The 15,314-nt window shown below is 39.8% G+C and overlaps 1 protein-coding gene across 1 annotated transcript in view; it reads left to right on the top strand.

Moving 5' to 3' along the window:
• The window catches only part of MMRN2 (multimerin 2), an 87,089-nt gene extending 74,130 nt beyond the window's left edge, over positions 1–12,959 (top strand). The window contains exons 6-7 of the mRNA XM_082269348.1: positions 4,281–6,170; positions 12,827–12,959. Coding sequence (XP_082125474.1) covers positions 4,281–6,151 — 1,871 coding nt within the window. The 3' untranslated portion in view covers positions 6,152–6,170; positions 12,827–12,959. The remainder of the gene's footprint in view (positions 1–4,280; positions 6,171–12,826) is intronic.
• Positions 12,960–15,314: the final 2,355 nt, after the last annotated feature.

Below are 15,314 nucleotides of genomic sequence, written 5' to 3'. Positions count from 1 at the left end.
TTGCACTCTGAAATTAAGACAGACACAGGTTTTGTTTTATCCAGCTGTATTTACTTGTTGCAACCTATAACATCCAAGTGAGAGATATAACACCAACATGTCAGAAAAAAATAAAATAGCAATTCAGAAGCAGAATCACTGAGTTGGAAAAAGGATCACCCCCCTTGTGTTAGTATTTTGTTGAACCACCTTTTGCTTTAATTAAAGCCTTTAGTCTGTTGGGATATGTCTCTAACTTTGCACATTTAGACTTTGCAATATTTGCCCACTCTTCTTGGCAGAGCTGTTTATGTTTAGTTAAATTTGATGGTGACTGTTTGTTGACTGCAGTCTTCAAGTCACTCCACAGATTTTCAATGGGGTTTAAGTCTGGGCTCTGACTAGGCCATGCAATGACAGTCACCTTTATCTTCTCCAATCACTGTGTGATCATTTTTGCTGTGTGATTTGGGTCATTGTCATGTTGGAAGGTAAACTTTCTTCCCATTGACAACTTTTTGGCAGAGGCAGCAGATTTTCCTCAAGAATTTGATGGTATTTTGCCCCATCCATTTTTCCTTCTATCCTGACAAGTGCTCCAGTCCCTGCTTCAGAGAAACACCCCCATAACCTTCATGCTTTACTGTAGGAATGGTGTTATTTGGATGGTGAGCTGTATTGGATTTCCACCAGACCTATCGTTTGTTGTTGAGGCCAAATAATTCAATTTTACTCTCATATGACCATAACACCTTCTTCCATGTGGTCTCAGATTCTTCAAGGTGCATTTTTGCAAAGTTCAGTCGTGACTGCATGTGGCCTTTCTTGAGGAGTGTTTTTTTTCTTGCAACCCTCCCATACAAGCCACATTTGTGGAGAATTTGTAATATTGTTGTCACATGCACACATAGACCACTCTTTGTCATAAATTGCTGCAACTGCTTGGTAGCCTCTCTGACCAATTTCCTCCAGGCCATTTCCTCCAGTTTGGAGTGAGGTCTTAATCCAGGGAGGGTCTAGGTTGTACCAAATGCCTTCCACTTCCTTACAATAGACTTCACTGTGCTTCTAGGCATTGATAAAGCCTTTGACATTTTTTTTTGTATCCATCTCCTGACTTGTGAAAAAGAAAACCGAATGGGAGTGTGGTGCTCTACAATTTTAAATGCTAAAGAGTCACCTGGACTGTTTGTCTGGGACATAAGGTGGATCTGCTGTCCATTCAGACCGTGTATACTATAATTCAGGCAGTTATCCTCAGAGAGTGCTCATGCTCTGTAACATATACAAGAAAAGGAGGGGGGAGGAGCCACTAAGTTCAGTATTAGAAGGAATTCAATTATTTCAAGCAGTTAAAAACACTTACAAGAGTGTGAAAATATCTGGAGATATGTAGTCTGGCAGTTCCATTGAGTTCCTGGGGACTGTGTCACCCCAAACACTACTGAAGATGGAAGGCTGGCTCTCCTGTGTTGTGCTTCTGCATTGGACCAGCATGGGACGAGGAGGTGGAAGTGACGTCACCAGTGCGGGGAGTCCAGAGACACTCAATCCATGGAGACAGGAAAGGCTATCCACTCGGAGCGGATGGCTCCTTCTGAAGGGCTACTGCTGAAGGGCTATGGCTAGCTGCTTAAATACACACTAAACAGGCTGACTAGGCTGGATCGCTGCTGCTGCTGCTGCTGCTGCTATGAAACTAGAAGGGACAGTAGACCAGTAATATTGCAATATGGAAATCACATAAAAAAGTCCCTGAATCAAGTTTATGTGGTGGGTATAGATGAAGGAGAGGAACAAAAAATAAAAACATTATATAAAATATAATGCAATACACATTTTTTAAAAAACATATCTTCACAAAAACATTGATTATTTTAAAGACTACAGAAGAATTAAAAAATATTTTCATTGTAAACAGAAAGTATGTAAAATCACAGTAGACATAATATCTAGAGAGAGGAAAAGAAAGTTTGGAACAGGGGGAATGGGGAGATTAGAATAAATACTATAACACTATTTACTTACTATATTGTTGAAACCAACCACCACCCCCAACCAGCAACCAGAAGAAGAGTACACGATGTGCAAATAATTGTGAGGGAATGACTGTAAGGGCCCACTGTGAAAAGAATGAGATAATGTGATTTCTAATGATAAACCAATATAGTACAATAATTATACCAATAGACCATATCATTATGGGACTATTATAGCAAATGGGGGTATGGGGGACTATAACAAGGAGTGCACCTCAATTTCTTCATTGGGTCCTCCTGGCGAAGGGGTATTTAATGAATAAATCCAGAAGGTTTCCTGTTGACATAGACGTTTGAACTGTTCAGCATGAGGAAGGCTACTGGGAATGGCTTCAATGACCCATACCTGTAAGCCATCTGTGGATTTTTGATGTTTATCTCCTGACTTGTGCCTGTTGACAACCTTATCCCAGAGATCTTTTGACAGTGCCTTACCACCCATAGTTGATTGTTTGCTTCAGTTGCACTACCAGGAACTGAAATGCATTAGGAAAGCTCTTTTTATGCTGAACTAATCAAAATGACCACAGCTGATCATAGTTAGGAGTCAAATGGCATTGTATGCCATTGAGAAGGTGATTAGCTAGACTTGATTGAGTTTACAAGTCATTTTTTGAGAGAGAGTTGATCCCTTTTCCAGCTTGTGATTCTGTTTTTTAATTTTCTTTTTTACTTTTTTCTGACATGTTGGTGTTACATCTTTCACTTGGATGTTATAATTTGCACAGCTAATAAAACAAAATATGTGTCTGTCTTCATTTCAGGCTGGAAAGCAACACAATGTGATTATTTTAAAGGGGGGAGGGTGATTATTTTCTATATCCACTGTCATTTTTTAGGTTTGGTGCTGTCCCCTGTAACACTGGTCCATAAATGTTGTTATACTAAATACAGCCCTGACCATAGGGGCCGTCTTTGAGTCTTGACTTGGCACCAATATGGAAGATGTCTGGGTTACCTTTTTTTATTAAGACAGCAATATTTAACAACTTATGTAAACTTGTCATTGACCATGCATGGAAAGAATGCTCAGGTTTGTGTACTGGTGACTATTTTTCTATTTTAATCAGTTTTTTTGACATTCTTAAGTGTGTGTTAGCAATTTAACAACATGAAGCCATACTCTCTGTTTAGATGATAACTTAATGCATTTAAATATAGGTCTGGTAAAAAAAAAAATTAGTACATATCTGCAATAAATGCACATTTCTCTATGCTTGCCTCTTAAAAACCACTGCAAGTACAGCAAAGCCAAGCATAATTTTTCTGCTGGACTTCAAATTACTTCCCCTCTCTTTATCTCCATAACATATAAGGGGGTGTTCTGTACCCAGCAGAGAACTCAGGCACAGACCTTGCTGTTTGGGATTTAGGTGCGGCAGATACAGTGGTGTCAGCACTCTAGACGAAGTTAGGAGCTCCCTGTATTTCTAGTAGAATCAATAGGTATTCTTTGGTTCTTACAACATTTTTTAATGAAACAAAATATAAGTAAATGTACTGAATTATTTTTCCCAGACAGACACTTTAAGAAAAATCTAGCTAGTGCATACCAGTTGGCTAAAGAATGAAAACTGGGCAACATTCGTTGTATCCAGACCATGCTAACCATGTTCATTACTGGTAATGAGCTCACGGTTGTTTGGACAAAGCCAACAGCCAATCATAGGCGGCAAAGGCATTGCCTGCACCCAGCCATGTGTATACATGTCCTTTGCATACATGTGGCTGAAGAGTAGGGAATGCCACTGCTGCCTATGATTGGCTGTTGGCTATGACAGCTTCCCAGTGGGATAGCTCAGGTGGGTTCAGGCTTGTGTTAAAACATTACAAACAAATGGCCACTGTCCCCAGCTACAACTGGCCTTTGCAGCAAGGAGCCCCTTGGAAGGGCAATGATTGTCAAACAAAACCAAAGAAAATTCCCAGCTCAGCTTACCGACCAGTCTGCAACCAACCACATTATCCTGTCTAACAATTTGTGTTAAACACAGGGGTTTAGTCTGCACACAATTGCAAATATTTGCGTAAGCTGTAGAGCCACTTCATGGCACCACTAGTATTATCTGCAGTCCTAACTCTACATTTTAAGAGCCTCCATAGTAGAAGCAAATGTATTATAATGGATAGGTGGAGGGCACATAAGCCTAGAGGGAGCCCACCTCCTCCTTAAAGGCACAGGGGATGTTGATATCAAATATTTCCATTGTTTTTCTCATATGAAATAAAGATTATATATATATTTTTTTATATTTCTTAAAGATTTAGAAGTAGATGATCGTCTCCTACGAGAAGTGTTTCTACCACATGTGGAAAACTTCCTAAAGGCTCATTTTAACCCTGTGTGGAACAGCTTTAACAAAAGTCTCCAGAATCTGAATAACATGGTCAAGAACCTCTCTGAAAATGTTGAATCGAACAGAAAGAGATTAGATACATTCCTGGAGAACACTGTACCCAAGAAAGACCTTTATGAGCTGGGAACAAAATTTGAATCAAAAATTCAGGAAAATGTTGACAAACTCGAGCAGCTAAAACATGAAATGGCCAATCATTTTCATACACAGCAGGCTGTAATCCACTTTAACTTCACAATGCTTAAAACAGACACAGACATGAAGTTAAAGAGGAACTTGAAGATGCAACAGGCACAGTATTCCTATTTGAACTTCAGCATTGGTGAACTTCGAAGGGGTCAGGAGCAAATTCAGGATGATCTATTTGATTTATCTCAGAATATCACATTACAGTGTAGACCAAGAGAAGGGGAAGTGGTATCAATTACAAGTCCTCAGATTAATGACACTCTTGGACTGCATGAGAAAGAGATTCAAGAATTACTAACAGAGCAAGATGTCATTTTTGAGAATATTTCTACTCTGGAAAAATGGATTAAAGAGCTTCGCACAGACACCAAAAAGAATAATGAAAAGGTACAGGTTCAGTTCATGGAGAAAAGTCTAATTATGGAGGAAAACAAAGTCTTAATTCAACGACAGATAATGGAGCTCAACTACACTATTGCTAGTATACAAGAAAGTATTGATGAGCTTTTCAAGGATTGTGACTGTCACAAAATGAATGCAGACATTCTTGCTCTTGTGGAAATACAGAGGAATTTCTCTAACCAGTATAGGGACATTTTGTATGGAATTGAAGATGTGAAACAAAAAGAAGGAAGTTCAAAGATATCATTGCAAAATTCAGTTGAAGATCTCTCATTGGAACTCCAGCTTAACCGTCAGTCTCTAACAGCACAGCAAGAACAGGGACGGAAGCTTACGCTTGTCACCACTCAGCTGCAATCTCAAGCTACAAACTTTACTGATGATGTTAGATTTCTCCGGTTAGAAAATAATCAGATACACGATCATATCAAAAATCTCGACAGTTCATTCAGTTCTCTATTGGATGACGCAACAAGACATGAGAGAGTTCTGGAAGCACTGCTGGGTGAAGAAGTTCTAGACCTTTTCTCAGAACAAAACCCTGAAGCAATGCATGTATCAATAGCAAAAATGTATGAAACACTAAGTAATAATGTGGACAGGATAGACAGGCATCAGATAACAATTGATTCTATTTCTGACCGACTGAATTTCCTGGAGATGCAAATACAGAAAGACAATTCACCAGCTACATCCACCATCTTCAATATTGAACAACACACTGAAGGAAAGACCTATTATAGTCCTTTCCAGCAAGGCAATTTAGCTCATATGGAACCAAGCCACGAAGCATCAAGGGATACTGATGAGTCTGAACATAATGATGTTGCCATCTTGAAAAAGGACATAAAGAATCTTAGTGAGAAAATGAATAAGCTGGAGTCTTATTTTGCTGAAAGAAATATTAATAGCAATGATACAGTTGAAACTACATTAAAACGACTCAGTTCTTCGATTGCCTCTATTAAAGAGGACATTGCAAACCTCAGAGGTTTTTATCATGAACATATACAGTTATTCCACAAAATCTTTGGAAATTATGAAGTTCTACTTTCCTCCAATGTATCTCTTGACCTTGCTCAGATCCAGTCTATTATTGATAAGAAAACAAAAAAGAAAATGAAAGCATCAGATTTACAGAATAGAAGAGGTGATAAAAAGCAAAGGAATGATCAGTCTGTCTAAACATGAATACTATATCAAGGTACGTTAATTTTTTTACCTGACTGGCTTAAAAGATGAGAGTAAAAATGAATAGAACATAAACATGTATGCTAGCTAAATTACAATTCTGTGGATTCATCGTTGTCTTCAAAAGTAGAGCATTTTTGTGGGGGCTTGTATGGACATTATTGGTACTATTATAGACACCAGTAATTGGTTACAAAAACATTTTTTATTACAAATTGATTGTGAAAAGGGGAAAATTTACATATACAGTAAATGCCACTAAATGCACTAAAAAGGCTCTCTAATGATCGGATATATACTTAGTAATATTAATGACAAGATCATACAGTCTATCGAATAAGTCCTATCCGAAATCTTCTCGACATGTTTCGCGGTTTATTCCCGCTTCATCAGGAGTAGAGAGCACTGATAGCTATAGAAAAGCAGTCTTAATAATAACAAAGATATATCATAAGTTCAAAGAAATAGAATCTGCTTCTATAAAGATAAAGTAAGGCTTACCACAGGCTAGGAAGGGAACCAACCATAAGGGATGCCTTGGGCAACGGGCACTAAATAGTAGGGGATATCTAGATTCAATCCTGTCTATACAAAAATAATGTCATCATCAGGATCAATATCATAGACACTGATAAGCAGCCATTGTAATTTATAAAGCAAAAATACCACATGTCCAAGCATCCTTGTTACATACCATAGGTGTCCTAAGTATTAAAAAAAAAAGGCCTTTTGTTGGCTGATTATCACAATATTTATTGCCAATGTTAGTTAGTGACAGAGGCAACTCCTCTCTCCTAAAATTGTACAGTATGTGTAGAAAGGAAAAGTAGATAGAAAGCTGGACTACAGACAGACGGCTGTTCTTCTTAATATTCACACAACCCTGGCAGGCAGCAGAGCCATGTGACAGACCTCACTTTTCTCTGCTACAATTAAGCAACACAGTCTAGTCACTTCTCAAGCCCCTGCCTGTGATTAGAGATTGAAGGAGCAGCAGCAGACTGATGAGTTAATCTCTGACATTCCCGAGAGCCTGCAGGCTCCTTTTTTTAATAGTGTATTATTTTGTTTTTCCCAGTTCTGCTGTACAATGCTATAGACAAACTAGCTGCGGTTAAAAAAAAAGTACCGTATTTTAATAATTGTATAATTAGATTATTTAGTGTTTTTTTTTTATCTGCCTGGACATTAGCTTGATAAGAGTCAGATACTAGATTTAGGTCCAGATGTGCCTCTAAGATCATGAAACAGGACTGGTATGTTTTAGCAGCAATTGTTCTAGGGCCTGGTAAGTGAAGCATTTTTAGGAGGTTACTTAGTGTTGGACATTGTTCTAAATAAGGTAGGAATACCAGAGTCAGAAATATTCCTATTCTTTAGGACTTTGGTTTCAACAACCATGCTGTTAAAGCAGTGACTGAGAAGCAGGATAGAATAGGGAGCCTTTGGCCAGTAAGTCTGGTCTGTTTGGAAGAGGCCAAGGATCGTCCGCCAAAAGTTTATTTCTTTGTACTTCCAGGCCAATTTGGTGCAATGAGAATGACTGGAGCCCTTTCCTTCTCTATCTTGTGTAGCAGTTGAAGGAGGGTCTTTATTGAACGGATGGCATAAACCCACTCAAATTTAGTCCAAGAACTCACCAAACATCCACTGCGAAAGCTAAAGCATCCCTGGTTTTGGCCACAAATTTGTTTAGCTTGTTGTCGAACCTGAAGGCCAGAATGTCCACATCTGGTTTTCCCCTTCCTTAAACAAGGCTTTTGAAAGATCTCTGGGTGCAGAGGCCACTCCCCTGGATCTTGGCGTTGACAATTTAGAAAATCTACTTTCAATTGTCCAATGCTGGTATGGGGATGGCCAAGAAAACTAGAATGTGTGTGAAAAAAAGGAAGAACGTATTGCTCCAAAAAAATATGAACTTTTACAGGCCCAACATGAGGCAAAGGAAAAATATCTAAAATACCATATTTTGTTCACTTCATTCAAATCAGCAACATGTGCTGTTAAAATCAATCCCTGTTTGGGATAATACAGTTGTTCTATATTTCGCACAAATTTTATTAGGATAGGGCACAGTGGAAATGCATTTAAATTAAATGGTAGCACTAGAATGTGGAACATCATCAGATGTGTTTCTTTAAGCGTAGCTTGACTTCTTGAGCCCCTCCCCCCTTGATGGCTTAAGTAGGCCACTGCATTGTCCAACTGTATCATGACTGGTTTGAGGTCTAGTGTTGAAGAGAGAATATGATGGGTCTCAGTTCCAGAATGTTGATGGGAAGTTTAGACTCCTGTGGGGACCAGGTCCAGCCTGTAAAGATGGCATCTGTTGTCACCCCCTTCTAGGGCATGTGAAGGATATACTTTCCCAATTCCAGGGCAGAATTGGAGATCCACCCAGTCAGGGAGAGTACTGGGTGATCCAAGGATTGAATTTTCTTATTCCATGTCATGAGTATGTTGGATTGAAGGGTGAAACTGGGCAAGGGGAACTGTCTCAAAGGAGGCTGCCATTAAGCAAAAGCCACCTGGGGGGTATCCTTTTGAGCAGAGGATCATTGTCTGGGACCCTAGGGAAGCAAAAGGAGGTGTTTCTCCAGAGGAAGGAAAACTCTGTCTTGGGCTGTGTCCAAGGTACTCTAGATGGTTTGAGGGTTGAAGAGCAGGAAAGTTGATTATCCAGCTAAAGGTTTAGAGGAGCTGAAAAGTCATCTAAATGTTGGTAGCCAAGGTTGAGAATGAGTAATCCTTCAGTAGGTCATCCTCCAGGAAACCGATAACATGAATGTCCTGGGTTGTCTGAGGAGCCGGTAGTGGGGCTAGGGCCTTTGTTAACATGTGGGGTGCAGGGGAGAGCCTGAATGGAAGAGCTACAATTTCGAAGTGTTGGTTATTTACAGCAAAACACAGAAAGCATTGATGTGAAGGGAAGACGGGAATGTATAGATAAGCATTTTGTATGTTTATTGATGCCAGAAATTCCCCTCCTCTGAGAGAAGTAATAACAGATCTCATCAATCCCATCTGAAATGTTAGTACAAAAATAAATCTGTTTTGATATTTTAGGTCCAGCATTGGGAGGATGCCTCCATTTGGTTTTGGGAGTGCAGAAAAGTTTAAATAGAAACCTTGAAATGGTTCTTCTAAAAGGAACTGGTGCAACCACTCCTTGTGCCTGAAAGTTGTGCAAAGCGGTCAATAAATCTGCCTTCTTTGGGTCTGTAGCTGCAGATTGGAAGGTAAAAATCAAAGAGGGAGCAGAAGTAGAAAGTATATTTTGTAGCCCATTGAAAAAAACTATTGGACCAAGAGGCCCGGGACATATTGGAACCAAACTGGTGAAAATGCTTAGAAGTAGGGGTGCCCTTTCATCATGAGGAGGGCTTCTGGGCTGACTTGGTGGACTTGGGAGTCTATGGCTAGCAACAAAAGGAGGTGTTAAGCTCTGATTTGGATTTGTGTTGTGCAGTTAGCAATAATCTGGCAAATCGATACAGCAATGGTAGCGGGCTGCAGAGCAGGACAGGTATGGGCAAAGAAGGTCTTTAGGAGGGCTTTTAGATGCCTATCAACAGAGAGGGAACATCCTCAATAGAAACTGTAAGATGTTTTGGAGAACTTTAATGGCTGTATCTCCTACAGGAACAGCCCATTTCTTCTTATCCATAGGAAAAATTTCAATAAAAACCTTAGGAGACATTAATAAGTGCACAATCAAGTTATGCATATATTAGAAAAGTATTTCTTGAGGCTGTGGAGAGTCAGGTGCTGCTAAGCAAAGACTGGTGCACACCACATAAATTAACGTTTTCACAGTAGAGCATTTGATACCACATAAAAAGCAGGCGCTTTTGTCAGAGAGTCCACATGGTGTGTGTCAAAGAGGGAGCTAGAGTCAGATGAGGACAGATGGACATTGCTCTGGAACAATAAACAGCTATCACCTTGAACAGTAGCTTGAGTTACCTGTAGGCCATCTGCAGAATGCATGCATTTTGGCCTGTTTTATATTCCAGCTCCCTTGCACCTGTGATTCACCATTGCTAAGCGAGGGGATTCCCAGTATTGTATTCTTGGTTATGGAGTGCAGAATAAATGAGGTTTTGTGTGTCCAGATACAGGAGCCGCACTGTCTATGTTCTGTGGTTGTGTCCTTGTGGAAGAGTGCAGCAAAATGCTGTGTGCATTTTTTGGCAGAAAGTCTGGTGGCAATGCATTGGAACAAGCCAGCAGCGGCTTCTCCCATATGTCTATACAGTCAGATTAAATTTTTTAACTACTTTCAGTAACTTAAGAGTATTATTGGTTAGGTCTCATTTTATTTGGTGCACTGATCAGTACACCTATGCAGAGAGCCATTTTTACCCACTGGGGAGGCACAGGTGTAGTGTGCAGACTGTTTAAATCCAGATGAACGGCTGAACGGATCTTTACACACATTCCTAAGTATACATCCGTGTGAGAATGATGCACATCTCTGGATGACAGGCAAGTAAACATGGTCCTCTGCACAAGGGTACCAATCAATATGTCTATGGGAATGAGGTCTTAGCATTCTACAAATAAGAAATTAAGATGGAAGTTTCCCTTGCTTGTTCACTTGGAGGGTAATGCATTAACATATACACTATTTGTTAGATTCATACATTTGATCTCTTTTTAGAAATTGTCAAGGCTGCAGAAATCTTTCACAAACTCCAGTGTGATATATTATTTATAGGAAGCGACTGGATTCAATTAGTGTATTAGAATTTGGAGCTGCTTCAGCATCTTTACTTGGCAGGAAATAGATAATAATCAAGGAAAGTCAATTAGGAAGTGAAATAACAGAATTCTAATTATGATGGGCTTACTTAACCTGGTGGGAATACCATGAAAAACCCAAAAGATACAAAACTGTTATTTTATTTTTACACCCGGTCCTTCGTGTAGGACTTGCAAAAAAAAAAAATCAGCTTTTTATAAATTGTTTCGTTCATTGTGTTTTGATCATCAATAATTATATTTTGATGACTTTCATAAATACTTAGTGGAAACTTCCATATTTTCACAGAAATTTGCTTGTTCCATCTTGTTTGATATCTTTTTAAAAGCCGGAGCTGGCTTTTTTTTCTTTTGGGGACCTATTCACAATTGTGTGTTGTGACAACTTGCATTACCACACTGTACAGCAACACACTCGGTTTGAATGGCACTAAAAGTATTGTAGAGTAGAGTCCCACACACAAAGCACAGCATCGCACCACAACACATACAGTATACCATGTATTGTGGTGTGATGCATTGCAAAAATAAGAGTCCTAAGTTTTTTCATGAGTTGTGATGCACTGGAAGAAAATTATTAAACAATGGGTTTCCTTAACACAAGGCACATTAATGTGTACTGTAACACGTTTTGATGCACCACAACACAATGCTTATGTTTGAATGGACCCTAAATTATATGAACTTATCCAAACACTTGATACACTTGTCAAGAATAAACAGTAAAGCCTGGTACACGCGATGAGGTTATCAAACCAAATAATCATCAGTTTTTTTTTTTTTTTTTTTACATGCTCATATCGAAAATTAAGAGGTTACTCAATTTACATAAATTCTCTTACAACAGAATACAACTTCGGAAGTGAAGTAATGTGTTGAATTGTTTTGTAATATATTCTTTCATTTCTGAGTATGCGTATTCTTACATTTTTTTTTATTTCAAAAACTGTACTAATTAAACGAAAATCGGATGTTGTGTTCAGTAAAACATTTCTAGCCTGCACCTTCAGGTTTTGTCGCCTGAAAAGTCGGAATCGGCTGTCAAAAGCACTATACAAACAATCAGATAATGGGCCGATTGTTTGTCATACAAAATTTTTCTTCCGATTTTCCTATCGTGTGTATGGGCATTAAGGCCTAATATACATGGGCATGTGACTGTATGCTCCAAATATGTTGGAATTTTTTCGGCCAGAACATGTAAAAAAAAATGCCTGTAATGTTGTGTATGTATGGCTTTTAGCAAAAACACACTCTACTGACCAGAATATTAAATTATTCTGGCCATTGGAATACATTTGTTGATATGCACAAATGTTTGCGCGTTCATTATGCTCATAAAGCTCTTCTCTCTTTTTTTTTTTTTACTTCTAAATACTAATCCTAAAATACTTCTCTAAATGCCTGATTTGCATGGCCACATAAGCTAACATGCAACGGTATTTAGGGGCATTAAAATGGGCATTAAATGGGCTTTTACGCATGAGGCCTAAATATACACATACCTCCCTGCCCATATTGTCTTATTCTACCAACTAACCCACCAGGTAGTGAAAAAAAAAAAAATTGGCACGGAGCAGAAAATAGAAAATAGATATTTCCTTACCAAATGCAGGGAAGGGGAAGAAAGAAAAGGGATTAATATCCTTAAAAAAATTAATTTCAGGAAACAATATGGCTTTTGTAACATTGTGTTGTTGTAAGCTACTGATATTGTTCGTCTTCCAAAGTATAAGCAGAGAGTTGATAATCTTGTTAGCAATGGAGCTGTAGTAAATAATTACCCTCCAAAGCCTGTTCCATCATTTTAACAGATATTATGTATGCACTAGTTGTTTGGGGGAATAATCAGTTACCTGGGAATGACATTTAACTTCCTTTTTCTTTTTTTTACCTTTTTTCTAGAGTCTCAATATGCTTTCAATACTGGCTTTAGAATGGAGCACAAGGAAATCCACAATGATACCATTTTGTATTCTAATGTAAAACTATGGAAACCATTTCCCCAAAGAAGATGGCCAATCTCGCAGCACCTTACAGTGGGAGACTACTTCGTTGAAATTAGCCTTGGTTTTTGGTGCTGGTGATACCCAGGGATTTCTGTATTTTGGAGAATCATCAAACACTTTATTTTTGCATTGGCACTGGCAGCACTCAGCAAGCAGAAGGTCTTGTGCAACAATTTGCTGCAACAGTTCTACTGAAGAATGTTAGAAACCCCCCGGTTTCAGTTATTTTAGGGCTTCATCACGAATACATAAAAAGGACAAAAGTCTTTCATTATAGCTGCGAACAAATTTTATTAGCTACATTTTAAAACGTGTAGCACCTGAGAAGACAAGAGCTGAATCTACCATTTCATGACCAACAATAAGAACATTATTCTTTAAGAACCACTGAATGTTAAAACTGTTATTTTTATATATATATATATATATATATATATATATATATAGCTCACAAATATTAGATTTTTGCTTACCACTAACGACATTCCACCAGAGTCAAGTTTTGCCCTTTTTTACTTTCAAGGTACTTTCTGATGGACACCCAAGACCACTAACACGTGAACCACATTGATAGTATTGGCATAGCCAATCTATCGGTCACTATCAGTCACTATTGGGTTTTGCTTTAAAGATGAAGTCTAAGCTGCTTATATGTTGTCCTTTTTCACCCCCTCATCAATATCAGGACATTTTTAAGGAAACCTTTCAGTTTTCATTACATCCCTTTTTTTTTTTGTTTTGTTTTTTGGACCTAGTGCCATCAGCTGGTCTCTGTGCTTCTCTATGCAATGCAGGGTGCTCTACTTCCTGAAAACAGCACAGCGCCCTGTCTCAGTATTTCTCTCAGAGGGAGGAGTTATACAAATATAACATGCCTTGGATATGTGGATGTCAGCAGTGCTGTATTTTGGCCTAGGCCAACAAGGCCCAGGCCTAGGGCGGCACTTTGCAGGGGGGCAGCAAAAAATTTGCCCCCCCCCCCCACCACCTGAGACTTTATTGGCCACTGGTTGCTAGAGCCGCCTCTTTTATCCCCCTCTCTCTCTCACTCACCCCCTCTATCTCTCTCACACCCCCTCTCTTTCTCTCTCACCCCCCCCTCTCTCTCAACCCCCCATTTCTCTCACCTCCTCTCTTTCATCCCCCCTCACCTCCTCTCTCTCCCTCCCTCACCCACCCCCTCTCTAAATACAATGAATGAGAGGGGTGGACTAGGAATAGTAAGAATGGCGAGGAAAAGCTAAATGATGCTGGATGTCTTTCAGCCAAAAAATAAGTCGTAATCTATCCAACTTACTGCAGCCTCTGATGTGTGTAGCGAATCAAAGTAAACAATTTCAGTACAGCAGAAGAGGCTATACACAAGTGCATTTTGCTCTCCTCCTCGTGTGCTGGTACCATCTTCACTTGCACCAGTAATGTGATGGGGCACAGTGTGAAGGATGTCACATGCATTGAAAATTTGAGGTGTGCTGAACCACCCCTAGCAGCAGTGTGTAATGAGGGGGCAGAGTTATGCATTCCCTGCTTCCCCTCATTGGTTACGGGCAGCTGGCAGGTAGGCAAGCTAAAACGTCCCCACTACACCCGGTAGGAGAGAGGGTGCAGTGTTAGGGAATGGAAGACAGGTATTTTAACCTCTTTGTGATGGAGGGCAAAACAAATCCTAATGCCTGAGCACAAGTTTGCAACTTTGACACGTGTTAGGGCCCTTTCACATAGGTCATCCGATTGGGTCCATTTGTCAGTCTTTTAGGTGGACCCGATTGGACCCTCCAGTTTCATCTATGGAGAAATAGGTGTCAACAAACATGTGTCAGTTGACACCTGCTGACATCCAATCCTGTCCACTAAAAACAGACAGGTGGGGATCCATTCCCCATCCGTCTCTTGGATCGGGTTGCAGTCGGTGTAAATAGACAGGCAGTCTGTTTACATCCAACCACCTATAGAGTAGAGAGGTCTGTGTCTGTGTCCGCTCTGCAAAAGTGGAGCGAACACGGACCAGCCATCCGCCCTTTCAGTGGGGATCAGCAGATGGATTCCCCCCTGAGCAGGCAGACTCAAACGGAGCCTGCCCAGTGTTTAAGGAGCCCTAAGCCTCGTACACACGCACCGATTGTTGGCCGTGAATTTTCGGCCAACGTCCGATCGGCCGATTGTCGGCTTGTTAGTATGATGCTTCCGACAACCGACTGCGACTTTTCAGCCGAACAAAATCTGGTGTGCATGCTATAAAATTTTTGTTGGCCGTCACCAGAACGGCCGATTGTTCTTCAGTCAGTACAGATTTCGGCAGACAAAAATGTGATGAGCAAGACTGGGCATGCTCAGAGAAGAAAAAACACACGAAAAGATAACCAGAACATGACATCACTTCTGCA

This window comes from Pelophylax lessonae (assembly GCF_965119305.1).
Source record: "Pelophylax lessonae genome assembly, chromosome: 9".
Classification (NCBI taxonomy): domain Eukaryota; kingdom Metazoa; phylum Chordata; class Amphibia; order Anura; family Ranidae; genus Pelophylax; species Pelophylax lessonae.
Note: the sequence above shows the minus strand (reverse complement) of the source record. Positions and strands in the feature narration are given on the sequence as shown.